The 16,146-nt window shown below is 43.2% G+C and overlaps 1 protein-coding gene across 1 annotated transcript in view; it reads left to right on the top strand.

The window, feature by feature from the left end:
• The window catches only part of grid1a (glutamate receptor, ionotropic, delta 1a), a 758,266-nt gene that overhangs the window by 719,335 nt on the left and 22,785 nt on the right, over positions 1–16,146 (top strand). The window contains exon 14 of the mRNA XM_061968559.1: positions 5,155–5,321. Coding sequence (XP_061824543.1) covers positions 5,155–5,321 — 167 coding nt within the window. The remainder of the gene's footprint in view (positions 1–5,154; positions 5,322–16,146) is intronic.

Below are 16,146 nucleotides of genomic sequence, written 5' to 3'. Positions count from 1 at the left end.
TATAAAACCTTCTCGCCACAAACCCTCTTTATAACATATTTATGTTGAGGCTTATTTTCCAAATATCAATTCTAGCCAAGTAATATTTGATGAGGCCTCCTCTGCTCGCTGTCCATCAAGCCTGCTAACCACCACGGGCCCCTGGGGGCCGCAGAAGATGCAATCCATAATTCAACAAATATCAATGAAGTCTGCATATCTAAGGAGTAGAGAGCTCCTCATTTGTACACTACTTTATTTTTCATATTTCTGCTAACATTTCTGTGTGCTGACTTTTCTACACCTCCAATGCCAACATACCAATATGTTCATAGAATGGTTGGTAATAGGATGTCAAATATATGCTCTACACCTCCAATGTGAACATACCAATATGTTCATAGAATGGTTGGTAATAGGATGTCAAATAGATGCTTGATTTATAGATTGAAGCAGTAGTTTGTGTGGAATTTACACATGTTGGCGATTTGGGTTGGCCAGTGAAAGGTTGTACAATACTTTCAAGTTAAAATCCTTGTGTACCGCTCACATGTCTCGGAAACACAGGTGTTTTGCAGATACTCGGTACGGCGGAGAAGTGCTTAACACTCGTGCCGCACAGTGAGAAGGTCCTGGGTTCGATCCCCGGGCTCGGGGTCTTTCTGTGTGGGGTTTGCATGTTGTCCCCGTGGCTGTGAGGGTTCCTTCCGGGCAATCCGGCTTCCTCCCACCCCCAAAGACATGCACCTGGGGATAGGCCCCTCCTACCTCCAAAGACATGCACCTGGGGATAGGCCCCCTCCCACTCCCAAAGACATGCACCTGGGGATAGGCCCCTCGGACCCCCAAGGACATGCACCTGGGGCTAAACCCTTTCTACCCCCAAAGGCATGCACCTGGGGTCAGGCCCCTCCCACCCCCAAAGACATGCACCTGGGGATAGGCCCCTCCCACCTCCAAAGACCAAAGACATGCACCTGGGGATAGGCCCCTCCCACCTCCAAAGACATGCACCTGGGGATAGGCCCCTCCCACCTCCAAAGACCAAAGACATGCACCTGGGGATAGGCCCCTCCCACCCCCAAAAACATGCACCTGGGGATAGGCCCCTCCTACCTCCAAAGACATGCACCTGGGGATAGGCCCCTCAGACCCCCAAGGACATGCACCTGGGACTAAACCCCTTCTACCCCCAAAGGCATGCACCTGGGGTCAGGCCCCTCCCACCCCCAAAGTCATGCACCTGGAGTCATGCCCCTCCCACCCCCAAAGTCATGCACCTGGGGGTAGGCCCCTCCCACTCCTAAAGTCATGCACCTGGGGTCAGGCACCTCCTACCTCCAAAGACATGCACCAGGGGATAGGCCCCTCCTCCTACCTCCAAAGACATGCACCTGGGGATAGGCCCCACCCACCCCCAAAAACATGCACCTGGGGATAGGCCGCTCCCACTCCCAAAGACATGCACCTGGGGATAGGCCCCTCAGACCTCCAAGGACATGCACCTGGGGCTAAACCCCTTCTACCCCCAAAGGCATGCACCTGGGGTCAGGCCCCTCCCACCCCCAAAGTCATGCATCTGGAGTCAGGCCCCTCCCACCCCCAAAGACATGCACCTGGGGATAGGCCCCTCCCACCTCCAAAGACATGCACCTGGGGATAGGCCCCTCCCACCTCCAAAGACATGCACCTGGGGATAGGCCCCTCCCACTCCTAAAGTCATGCACCTGGGGTCAGGCCCCTCCCACCCCCAAAGTCATGCACCTGGTGTCAGGCCTCTCCCACCCCCAAAGACATGCACCTGGGGATAGGCCCCCCCCACTTCCAAAGACATCCACCTGGGGGTAGGCCCCTCCCACTCCCAAAGACATGCACCTGGGGATAGGCCCCTCCCACTCCCAAAGACATGCACCTGGGGATAGGCCCCTCCCACTCCCAAAGACATGCACCTGGGATAGGCCTACTTTTTTAGCAAATGTTAAACTTTTTTCCTCGAATTCCCCGGCCATACACCTTAGAGTCATGTAACTTGGTATGTGACACAAGCTGACTGTTAGCATGCTAACGTTTGCTTGCTAACATGCTAACATTAGCATGCTAACACTTTGAACCATTTTTGCAACCGTTTACACCAGAGTCATATAACTTGGTATGTGACATTTGTTAACCGTTAGCACGCAAACGATAGTATGCTGGCAAGCTAACTTAAGCATGCTAAGTTTTTTATCTAATTTTACACTTTTTTTTCCTCTATTTCCGCAGCCATACACCTTTGAGTCATATAACTTGGTATGTGACACAAGCTAACGTTAGCTTGCTAACATGCTAACATTAGCATGGTAACTTTTTGAGCTAGTTTTGCAACCGTTGACACCAGAGTCAAATAACTTGGTATGTGACATTTGTCAACAGTTGCAAACGATAGCATGCTGGCAAGCTAACTTAAGCGTGCTAAGTTTTTCCATCTAATTTTACACTTTTCTTTTCTCCGCAGCCAAACACCTTTGAAGTCATATAACTTGGTATATGAACCATGCCAACTGCTATCATGCTAACGTTTGCACACATGCTAAATGTAAGCATGCTAACATTTTAGGCTAGCTGTGTCGCTCATTTTGTACAGTTACACCTAAAACTCTCAGTTCAGACACTTGGCACCATTTTCAAAGCACGGCGGCTTCCGACGGTCTGGGGCACAGATAGCAGGCCCATCAAAATTACCGCAGGAATTTCCTAGTTATACTTTTCTGATGTTCTTGTGGCCAGACAATATTTTCGGTACATGAGATGGATTTTTTTACCTGACATGTTTGGACTGTCGTCTGCAGTCTTCTTCAGATGTACCCAAAATATTGTCTGATGACAAGAACCTTTTTGAGACACCCGTAATTATCTTTTTTGTTTGATTTGCAGCTCTGCCATTTTAATACCCAGCAAATAGTGAAATAAGGTTCCTCCTTGAGCGTGTGTGCTTTTTTACAACAATGAGACAACTTTCCAACTTGGGCTAATGAGACGTGAGGTGAAAAGGTTTGTTGTCGTCTGTGGAAATACTCGGCGTGCTGAGGACACCACTGGCAAGAGCGTCGTTGCGTCAACAAACAAAAACCCGAAAGGATTTCAGTCCCATCCTCGTCTTCTATGCGTTCAGTCGGCGCTCGCGGCTCTTGTGTCTCGTTATGTCGGAAAAGTAACTTTTCATCATCTTTGTCGGTAGTTCGGGCTCTACGTTGGCTGGAATTACGGCTAAAAGGTGTGACGTGGGGAGAGAAGATGTTGAGTTCCCGTCAGGTTCAAACACTGATGACATCTAATAATCAGACAAGAAGCAAGGAATCATGCAGAGACAGAGTTCAATTTAGCTCATGAGGAGACACGTGTTTTGGGCTGTATTCTAGTTCCAGATCCAAACTACGTTCTAAAAGTCCAGCCTGCGGGCTTCTTCTATTTATTTGGAAGGTCCCTGGTTCGTGGGATCACACTCCTCAGCCTTCCCGGTAAGGTCTATTCAGGTGTACTGGAGAGGAGGCTACGCCGGATAGTCGAACCTCGGAATCAGGAGGAACAGTGTGGTTTTTCGTCCTGGTCGTGGAACTGTGGACCAGCTCTATACTCTGGGCAGGGTCCTTGAGGGTGCATGGGAGTTTGCCCAACCAGTCTACATGTGCTTTGTGGACTTGGAGAAGGCATTCGACCGTGTCCCTCGGGAAGTCCTGTGGGGAGTGCTCAGAGAGTATGGGGTAACGGACTGTCTGATTGTGGCGGTCCGCTCCCTGTATGATCAGTGTCAGAGCTTGGTCCGCATTGCCGGCAGTAAGTCGGACACGTTTCCAGTGAGGGTTGGACTCCGCCAAGGCTGCCCTTTGTTACCGATTCTGTTCATAACTTTTATGGACAGAATTTCTAGGCGCAGTCAAGGCGTTGAGGGGATCCGGTTTGGTGGCTGCAGGATTAGGTCTCTGCTTTTTGCAGGTGATGTGGTCCTGATGGCTTCATCTGGCCAGGATCTTCAGCTCTCACTGGATCGGTTCGCAGCCGAGTGTGAAGCGACTGGGATGAGAATCAGCACCTCCGAATCCGAGTCCATGGTTCTCGCCCGGAAAAGGGTGGAGTGCCATCTCCGGGTTGGGGAGGAGACTCTGCCCCAAGTGGAGGAGTTCAAGTACCTCGGAGTCTTGTTCACGAGTGACGGAAGAGTGGATGGTGAGATCGACAGGCGGATCGGTGCGGCGTCTTCAGTAATGCGGACGCTGTATCGATCCGTTGTGGTGAAGAAGGAGCTGAGCCGGAAGGCAAAGCTCTCGATTTACCGGTCGATCTACGTTCCCATCCTCACCTATGGTCATGAGCTTTGGGTCATGACCGAAAGGACAAGATCACGGGTACAAATGAGTTTCCTCCGCCGGGTGGCGGGTCTCTCCCTTAGAGATAGGTTGAGAAGCTCTGTCATCCGGGGGGAGCTCAAAGTAAAGCCGCTGCCCCTCCACATCGAGAGGAGCCAGATGAGGTGGTTCGGGCATCTGGTCAGGATGCCACCCGAACGCTTCCCTCGGGAGGTGTTTCGGGCACGTCCGACCGGTAGGAGGCCACGGGGAAGACCCAGGACACGTTGGGAAGACTATGTCTGCCGGCTGGCCTGGGAACGCCTCGGGATCCCCCGGGAGGAGCTGGACGAAGTGGCTGGGGAGAGGGAAGTCTGGGCTTCCCTGCTTAGACTGCTGCCCCCGCGACCCGACCTCGGATAAGCGGAAGAAGATGGATGGATGGATGGATGGTCCCTGGTTACATCACTGAAGCTGTCGCTGAGGGAAGGCGGTAAACCCAGGACACAAACGACTTGGTTTTAACTGCACACCTAATTGGGGAACAAGATGTGAGAGGTATGCATTGGGAAAAGTTCCCCAAAGTTGGAGTACGAAGAAGTAATGCACAGAAACAGGAACTGGTGGTGAGACTCATGCAACACTTCAGGTGGCATAAAAGTTCTCCCGCTTCTTTCTTCCAGTGTTCATGTTTGCTTGTCACTTTTTGCTCATCTCCCCCCAACAATGGCGAATTGATCTGTCAAGAATCAATGCAGCTCATACATATTTGAGACCTTCTCTCCGCCTGGAGATGTCACCCGGCCTTTGAATGTGCCGTAATTATCCTTTGTTATGTTTCCCATTAATGCAGGCAAAGCGGGAGTCGTACGCCTTCCTGTGGGACATGGCGGCGGTGGAATACGCCGCTCTGACCGACGACGACTGCACGCTGACGGTGGCCGGCAACAGCATCAGCACCAGAGGCTACGGCGTGGCCCTGCAGCACGGCAGCCCTTACAGAGACCTCTTCTCTCAGAAGTACGCACTCCACACTAATGATGCACACCCAGACCTCATTACGCACTTAAACACCACGCCACGGCCCGGCTCGCGTGGTTAGGTCAAGGAGCGAGCCCATAAAAAAAGAAATAGTAACGGCGTTATCTCGTCACGAGTAATTACTTTTAGGTCCGTTACAACGCCATCCAAACAATACCCCGTTTGTTGACCAGAAGAAATGAACTTATATCAAACAGGAAGAGACAACATCACACTGTGACGTGGCAGACAACAACATACGCACACAACGGGAATAATGAACAACAAATCAATGAATAAAGTGATAAACTTGCCATCCAAACAATACCCCGTTTATTGACGATAACAAATGAACTTCGTATCAAACAGGAAGAGGCACTATCACACTGTGACACGGCAGACGACAACACACGCACACAACGGGAATAATGAACAACAAATCACTGAAAAAAGTGATAAACTTGCCATCCAAACAATACCCCGTTTATTGACGACAACAAATGAACTTGATATCAAACAGGAAGAGGCACCATCACACTGTGACACGGCAGACGACAACGCACGCACACAACGGGAATAATGAACAACAAATCAATGAAAAAAGTGATAAACTTGCCATCCAAACAATACCCCGTTTATTGACAAAAACAAATGAACTTGATATCAAACAGGAAGAGGCACCATCACACTGTGACATGGCAGACGACAACACACACACACAATGGGAATAATCAACAACAAATCAATGACTTGCCATCCAAACAATACCCCGTTTATTGACGATAACAAATGAACTTGATATCAAACAGGAAGAGGCACCATCACACTGTGACACGGCAGACGACAACACACGCACACAACGGGAATAATGAACAACAAATCAATGAAAAAAGTGACAAACTTGCCATCCAAACAATACCCCGTTTATTGACGATAACAAATGAACTTGATATCAAACAGGAATAGGCACTATCACACTGTGACACGGCAGACGACAACACACGCACACAACGGGAATAATGAACAACAAATCACTGAAAAAAGTGATAAACTTGCCATCCAAACAATACCCCGTTTATTGACGATAACAAATGAACTTGATATCAAACAGGAAGAGACAACATCACACTGTGACACAGAAGACAACAACATACGCACACGTACACGATGGGAATAATGAACAACAAATCAATGAATAAAGTGATAAACTTGCCATCCAAACAATACCCCGTTTATTGACGATAAGAAATGAACTTGATATCAAACAGGAAGAGGCACCATCACACTGTGACACGGCAGACGACAACACACGCACACAACGGGAATAATGAACAACAAATCAATGAAAAAAGTGATAAACTTGCCATCCAAACAATACCCCGTTTATTGACGATAACAAATGAACTTGATATCAAACAGGAATAGGCACTATCACACTGTGACACGGCAGACGACAACACACACACACAACGGGAATAATGAACAACAAATCAATGAAAAAAGTGACAAACTTGCCATCCAAACAATACCCCGTTTATTGACGATAACAAATGAACTTGATATCAAACAGGAATAGGCACTATCACATTGTGACACGGCAGACGACAACACACGCACACAACGGGAATAATGAACAACAAATCAATGAATAAAGTGATAAACTTGCCATCCAAACAATACCCCGTTTATTGACGATAACAAATGAACTTGATATCAAACAGGAAGAGGCACTATCACACTGTGACACGGCAGACGACAACACACGCACACAACGAGAATAATGAACAACAAATCAATGAATAAAGTGATAAACTTGCCATCCAAACAATACCCCGTTTATTGACGATAACAAATGAACTTGATATCAAACAGGAAGAGACAACATCACTCTGTGACACAGCAGACAACAACATACGCACACAACGGGAATAATGAACAACAAATCAATGAAAAAAGTGATAAACTTGCCATCCAAACAATACCCCGTTTATTGACGATAACTAATGAACTTCATATCAAACAGGAATAGGCACTATCACACTGTGACACGGCAGATAACAACACACGCACACAACGAGAATAATAAACAACAAATCAATGAATAAAGTGATAAACTTGCCATCCAAACAATACCCCGTTTATTGACGATAAGAAATGAACTTGATATCAAACAGGAATAGGCACCATCACACTGTGACACGGCAGACGACAACACACGCACACAACGGGAATAATGAACAACAAATCAATGAATAAAGTGATAAACTTGCCATCCAAACAATACCCCGTTTATTGACGATAAGAAATGAACTTGATATCAAACAGGAAGAGACAACATCACACTGTGACACAGAAGACAACAACATACGCACACGTACACGATGGGAATAATGAACAACAAATCAATGAAAAAAGTGATAAACTTGCCATCCAAACAATACCCCGTTTATTGACGATAACAAATGAACTTGATATCAAACAGGATAAGGCACCATCACACTGTGACACGGCAGACGACAACACGCGCACACAACGGGAATAATGAACAACAAATCAATGAAAAAAGTGATAAACTTGCCATCCAAACAATACCCCGTTTATTGACGATAACAAATGAACTTGATATCAAACAGGAATAGGCACTATTCACACTGTGACACGGCAGATAACAACACACGCACACAACGGGAATAATGAACAACAAATCAATGAATAAAGTGATAAACTTGCCATCCAAACAATACCCCGTTTATTGACGATAACAAATGAACTTCATATCAAACAGGAAGAGGCACTATCACACTGTGACACGGCAGACGACAACACACGCACACAACGGGAATAATGAACAACAAATCAGTGAAAAAAGTGATAAACCTGCCATCCAAACAATACCCCGTTTATTGACGATAAGAAATGAACTTGATATCAAACAGGAAGACGCACTATCACACTGTGACGCGGCAGATAACAACACACGCACACAAGGAGAATAATAAACAACAAATCAATGAATAAAGTGATAAACTTGCCATCCAAACAATACCCCGTTTATTGACGATAAGAAATGAACTTGATATCAAACAGGAAGAGACAACATCACTCTGTGACACAGCAGACAACAACATACGCACACGTACACGACGGGAATAATGAACAAAAATCAATGAATAAAGTGATAAACTTGCCATCCAAACAATACCCCGTTTATTGACGACAACAAATGAACTTGATATCAAACAGGAAGAGGCACTATCACACTGTGACACGGCAGACGACAACACACGCACACAACGGGAATAATGAACAACGAATCAATGAAAAAAGTGATAAACTTGCAATCCAAACAATACCCCGTTTATTGACGATAACAAATGAACTTGATATCAAACAGGAAGAGGCACCATCACACTGTGACACGGCAGACGACAACACACGCACACAACGGGAATAATGAACAACAAATCAATGAATAAAGTGATAAACTTGCCATCCAAACAATACCCCGTTTATTGACGATAACTAATGAACTTCATATCAAACAGGAATAGGCACTATCACACTGTGACACGGCAGATAACAACACACGCACACAACGAGAATAATAAACAACAAATCAATGAATAAAGTGATAAACTTGCCATCCAAACAATACCCCGTTTATTGACGATAAGAAATGAACTTGATATCAAACAGGAATAGGCACCATCACACTGTGACACGGCAGACGACAACACACGCACACAACGGGAATAATGAACAACAAATCAATGAATAAAGTGATAAACTTGCCATCCAAACAATACCCCGTTTATTGACGATAAGAAATGAACTTGATATCAAACAGGAAGAGACAACATCACACTGTGACACAGAAGACAACAACATACGCACACGTACACGATGGGAATAATGAACAACAAATCAATGAAAAAAGTGATAAACTTGCCATCCAAACAATACCCCGTTTATTGACGATAACAAATGAACTTGATATCAAACAGGATAAGGCACCATCACACTGTGACACGGCAGACGACAACACGCGCACACAACGGGAATAATGAACAACAAATCAATGAAAAAAGTGATAAACTTGCCATCCAAACAATACCCCGTTTATTGACGATAACAAATGAACTTGATATCAAACAGGAATAGGCACTATTCACACTGTGACACGGCAGATAACAACACACGCACACAACGGGAATAATGAACAACAAATCAATGAATAAAGTGATAAACTTGCCATCCAAACAATACCCCGTTTATTGACGATAACAAATGAACTTCATATCAAACAGGAAGAGGCACTATCACACTGTGACACGGCAGACGACAACACACGCACACAACGGGAATAATGAACAACAAATCAGTGAAAAAAGTGATAAACCTGCCATCCAAACAATACCCCGTTTATTGACGATAAGAAATGAACTTGATATCAAACAGGAAGACGCACTATCACACTGTGACGCGGCAGATAACAACACACGCACACAAGGAGAATAATAAACAACAAATCAATGAATAAAGTGATAAACTTGCCATCCAAACAATACCCCGTTTATTGACGATAAGAAATGAACTTGATATCAAACAGGAAGAGACAACATCACTCTGTGACACAGCAGACAACAACATACGCACACGTACACGACGGGAATAATGAACAAAAATCAATGAATAAAGTGATAAACTTGCCATCCAAACAATACCCCGTTTATTGACGACAACAAATGAACTTGATATCAAACAGGAAGAGGCACTATCACACTGTGACACGGCAGACGACAACACACGCACACAACGGGAATAATGAACAACGAATCAATGAAAAAAGTGGTAAACTTGCCATCCAAACAATACCCCGTTTATTGACGATAACAAATGAACTTGATATCAAACAGGAAGAGGCACCATCACACTGTGACACGGCAGACGACAACACACGCACACAACGGGAATAATGAACAACAAATCAATGAATAAAGTGATAAACTTGCCATCCAAACAATACCCCGTTTATTGACGATAACAAATGAACTTGATATCAAACAGGAATAGGCACTATCACACTGTGACACGGCAGACGACAACACACGCACACAACGGGAATAATGAACAACAAATCAATGAAAAAAGTGATAAACTTGCCATCCAAACAATACCCCGTTTATTGACGATAACAAATGAACTTGATATCAAACAGGAAGAGGCACCATCACACTGTGACACGGCAGACGACAACACACGCGTACACAACGGGAATAATGAACAACAAATCAATGAATAAAGTGATAAACTTGCCATCCAAACAATACCCCGTTTATTGACGATAACAAATGAACTTGATATCAAACAGGAAGAGGCACCATCACACTGTGACACGGCAGACGACAACACACGCACACAACGGGAATAATGAACAACAAATCAATGAAAAAAGTGATAAACTTGCCATCCAAACAATACCCCGTTTATTGACGATAACAAATGAACTTGATATCAAACAGGAATAGGCACTATCACACTGTGACACGGCAGATAACAACACACGCACACAACGGGAATAATGAACAACAAATCAATGAATAATGTGATAAACTTGCCATCCAAACAATACCCCGTTTATTGACGATAACAAATTAACTTGATATCAAACAGGAATAGGCACTATCACACTGTGACACGGCAGACGACAACACACGCACACAACGGGAATAATGAACAACGAATCAATGAAAAAAGTGATAAACTTGCCATCCAAACAATACCCCGTTTATTGACGATAACAAATGAACTTGATATCAAACAGGAAGAGGCACTATCACACTGTGACAGGGCAGACGACAACACACGCACACAACGAGAATAATGAACAACAAATCAATGAATAAAGTGATAAACTTGCCATCCAAACAATACCCCGTTTATTGACGATGACAAATGAACTTGATATCAAACAGGAAGAGACAACATCACACTGTGACGTGGCAGACAACAACATACGCACACAACGGGAATAATGAACAACAAATCAATGAAAAAAGTGATAAACTTGCCATCCAAACAATACCCCGTTTATTGACGATAACAAATTAACTTGATATCAAACAGGAAGAGGCACTATCACACTGTGACACGGCAGATGACAACACACGCACACAACGAGAATAATGAACAACAAATCAATGAAAAAAGTGATAAACTTGCCATCCAAACAATACCCCGTTTATTGACGATAACAAATGAACTTGATATCAAACAGGAATAGGCACCATCACACTGTGACACGGCAGACGACAACACACGCACACAACGAGAATAGTGAACAACAAATCAATGAATAAAGTGATAAACTTGCCATCCAAACAATACCCCGTTTATTGACGACAACAAATGAACTTGATATCAAACAAGAAGAGGCACTATCACACTGTGACACGGCAGATGACAACACACGCACACAACGGGAATAATGAACAACAAAATAATGAATAAAGTGATAAACTTGCCATCCAAACAATACCCCGTTTATTGACGATAACAAATGAACTTGATATCAAACAGGAAGAGACAACATCACTCTGTGACACAGCAGACAACAACATACGCACACAACGGGAATAATGAACAACAAATCAATGAAAAAAGTGATAAACTTGCCATCCAAACAATACCCCGTTTATTGACGATAAGAAATGAACTTGATATCAAACAGGAATAGGCACTATCACACTGTGACATGGCAGATGACAACACACGCACACAATGAGAATAATGAACAACAAATCAATGAATAAAGTGATAAACTTGCCATCCAAACAATACCCCGTTTATTGACGATAACTAATGAACTTCATATCAAACAGGAATAGGCACCATCACACTGTGACACGGCAGATAACAACACACGCACACAACGAGAATAATAAACAACAAATCAATGAATAAAGTGATAAACTTGCCATCCAAACAATACCCCGTTTATTGACGATAAGAAATGAACTTGATATCAAACAGGAAGAGGCACCATCACACTGTGACACGGCAGACGACAACACACGCACACAACGGGAATAATGAACAACAAATCAATGAAAAAAGTGATAAACTTGCCATCCAAACAATACCCCGTTTATTGACGATAACAAATGAACTTGATATCAAACAGGAATAGGCACTATCACACTGTGACACGGCAGACGACAACACACACACACAACGGGAATAATGAACAACAAATCAATGAAAAAAGTGACAAACTTGCCATCCAAACAATACCCCGTTTATTGACGATAACAAATGAACTTGATATCAAACAGGAATAGGCACTATCACATTGTGACACGGCAGACGACAACACACGCACACAACGGGAATAATGAACAACAAATCAATGAATAAAGTGATAAACTTGCCATCCAAACAATACCCCGTTTATTGACGATAACAAATGAACTTGATATCAAACAGGAAGAGGCACTATCACACTGTGACACGGCAGACGACAACACACGCACACAACGAGAATAATGAACAACAAATCAATGAATAAAGTGATAAACTTGCCATCCAAACAATACCCCGTTTATTGACGATAACAAATGAACTTGATATCAAACAGGAAGAGACAACATCACTCTGTGACACAGCAGACAACAACATACGCACACAACGGGAATAATGAACAACAAATCAATGAAAAAAGTGATAAACTTGCCATCCAAACAATACCCCGTTTATTGACGATAACTAATGAACTTCATATCAAACAGGAATAGGCACTATCACACTGTGACACGGCAGATAACAACACACGCACACAACGAGAATAATAAACAACAAATCAATGAATAAAGTGATAAACTTGCCATCCAAACAATACCCCGTTTATTGACGATAAGAAATGAACTTGATATCAAACAGGAATAGGCACCATCACACTGTGACACGGCAGACGACAACACACGCACACAACGGGAATAATGAACAACAAATCAATGAATAAAGTGATAAACTTGCCATCCAAACAATACCCCGTTTATTGACGATAAGAAATGAACTTGATATCAAACAGGAAGAGACAACATCACACTGTGACACAGAAGACAACAACATACGCACACGTACACGATGGGAATAATGAACAACAAATCAATGAAAAAAGTGATAAACTTGCCATCCAAACAATACCCCGTTTATTGACGATAACAAATGAACTTGATATCAAACAGGATAAGGCACCATCACACTGTGACACGGCAGACGACAACACGCGCACACAACGGGAATAATGAACAACAAATCAATGAAAAAAGTGATAAACTTGCCATCCAAACAATACCCCGTTTATTGACGATAACAAATGAACTTGATATCAAACAGGAATAGGCACTATTCACACTGTGACACGGCAGATAACAACACACGCACACAACGGGAATAATGAACAACAAATCAATGAATAAAGTGATAAACTTGCCATCCAAACAATACCCCGTTTATTGACGATAACAAATGAACTTCATATCAAACAGGAAGAGGCACTATCACACTGTGACACGGCAGACGACAACACACGCACACAACGGGAATAATGAACAACAAATCAGTGAAAAAAGTGATAAACCTGCCATCCAAACAATACCCCGTTTATTGACGATAAGAAATGAACTTGATATCAAACAGGAAGACGCACTATCACACTGTGACGCGGCAGATAACAACACACGCACACAAGGAGAATAATAAACAACAAATCAATGAATAAAGTGATAAACTTGCCATCCAAACAATACCCCGTTTATTGACGATAAGAAATGAACTTGATATCAAACAGGAAGAGACAACATCACTCTGTGACACAGCAGACAACAACATACGCACACGTACACGACGGGAATAATGAACAAAAATCAATGAATAAAGTGATAAACTTGCCATCCAAACAATACCCCGTTTATTGACGACAACAAATGAACTTGATATCAAACAGGAAGAGGCACTATCACACTGTGACACGGCAGACGACAACACACGCACACAACGGGAATAATGAACAACGAATCAATGAAAAAAGTGATAAACTTGCAATCCAAACAATACCCCGTTTATTGACGATAACAAATGAACTTGATATCAAACAGGAAGAGGCACCATCACACTGTGACACGGCAGACGACAACACACGCACACAACGGGAATAATGAACAACAAATCAATGAATAAAGTGATAAACTTGCCATCCAAACAATACCCCGTTTATTGACGATAACTAATGAACTTCATATCAAACAGGAATAGGCACTATCACACTGTGACACGGCAGATAACAACACACGCACACAACGAGAATAATAAACAACAAATCAATGAATAAAGTGATAAACTTGCCATCCAAACAATACCCCGTTTATTGACGATAAGAAATGAACTTGATATCAAACAGGAATAGGCACCATCACACTGTGACACGGCAGACGACAACACACGCACACAACGGGAATAATGAACAACAAATCAATGAATAAAGTGATAAACTTGCCATCCAAACAATACCCCGTTTATTGACGATAAGAAATGAACTTGATATCAAACAGGAAGAGACAACATCACACTGTGACACAGAAGACAACAACATACGCACACGTACACGATGGGAATAATGAACAACAAATCAATGAAAAAAGTGATAAACTTGCCATCCAAACAATACCCCGTTTATTGACGATAACAAATGAACTTGATATCAAACAGGATAAGGCACCATCACACTGTGACACGGCAGACGACAACACGCGCACACAACGGGAATAATGAACAACAAATCAATGAAAAAAGTGATAAACTTGCCATCCAAACAATACCCCGTTTATTGACGATAACAAATGAACTTGATATCAAACAGGAATAGGCACTATTCACACTGTGACACGGCAGATAACAACACACGCACACAACGGGAATAATGAACAACAAATCAATGAATAAAGTGATAAACTTGCCATCCAAACAATACCCCGTTTATTGACGATAACAAATGAACTTCATATCAAACAGGAAGAGGCACTATCACACTGTGACACGGCAGACGACAACACACGCACACAACGGGAATAATGAACAACAAATCAGTGAAAAAAGTGATAAACCTGCCATCCAAACAATACCCCGTTTATTGACGATAAGAAATGAACTTGATATCAAACAGGAAGACGCACTATCACACTGTGACGCGGCAGATAACAACACACGCACACAAGGAGAATAATAAACAACAAATCAATGAATAAAGTGATAAACTTGCCATCCAAACAATACCCCGTTTATTGACGATAAGAAATGAACTTGATATCAAACAGGAAGAGACAACATCACTCTGTGACACAGCAGACAACAACATACGCACACGTACACGACGGGAATAATGAACAAAAATCAATGAATAAAGTGATAAACTTGCCATCCAAACAATACCCCGTTTATTGACGACAACAAATGAACTTGATATCAAACAGGAAGAGGCACCATCACACTGTGACACGGCAGACGACAACACACGCACACAACGGGAATAATGAACAACAAATCAATGAATAAAGTGATAAACTTGCCATCCAAACAATACCCCGTTTATTGACGATAACAAATGAACTTGATATCAAACAGGAATAGGCACTATCACACTGTGACACGGCAGACGACAACACACGCACACAACGGGAATAATGAACAACAAATCAATGAAAAAAGTGATAAACTTGCCATCCAAACAATACCCCGTTTATTGACGATAACAAATGAACTTGATATC

The sequence above is a fragment of the Nerophis lumbriciformis genome, linkage group LG02 (assembly GCF_033978685.3).
Source record: "Nerophis lumbriciformis linkage group LG02, RoL_Nlum_v2.1, whole genome shotgun sequence".
NCBI lineage: Eukaryota > Metazoa > Chordata > Actinopteri > Syngnathiformes > Syngnathidae > Nerophis > Nerophis lumbriciformis.
The sequence above is the reverse complement of the archived record's forward strand: the minus strand, read 5'-3'. Positions and strand labels throughout refer to the sequence as shown.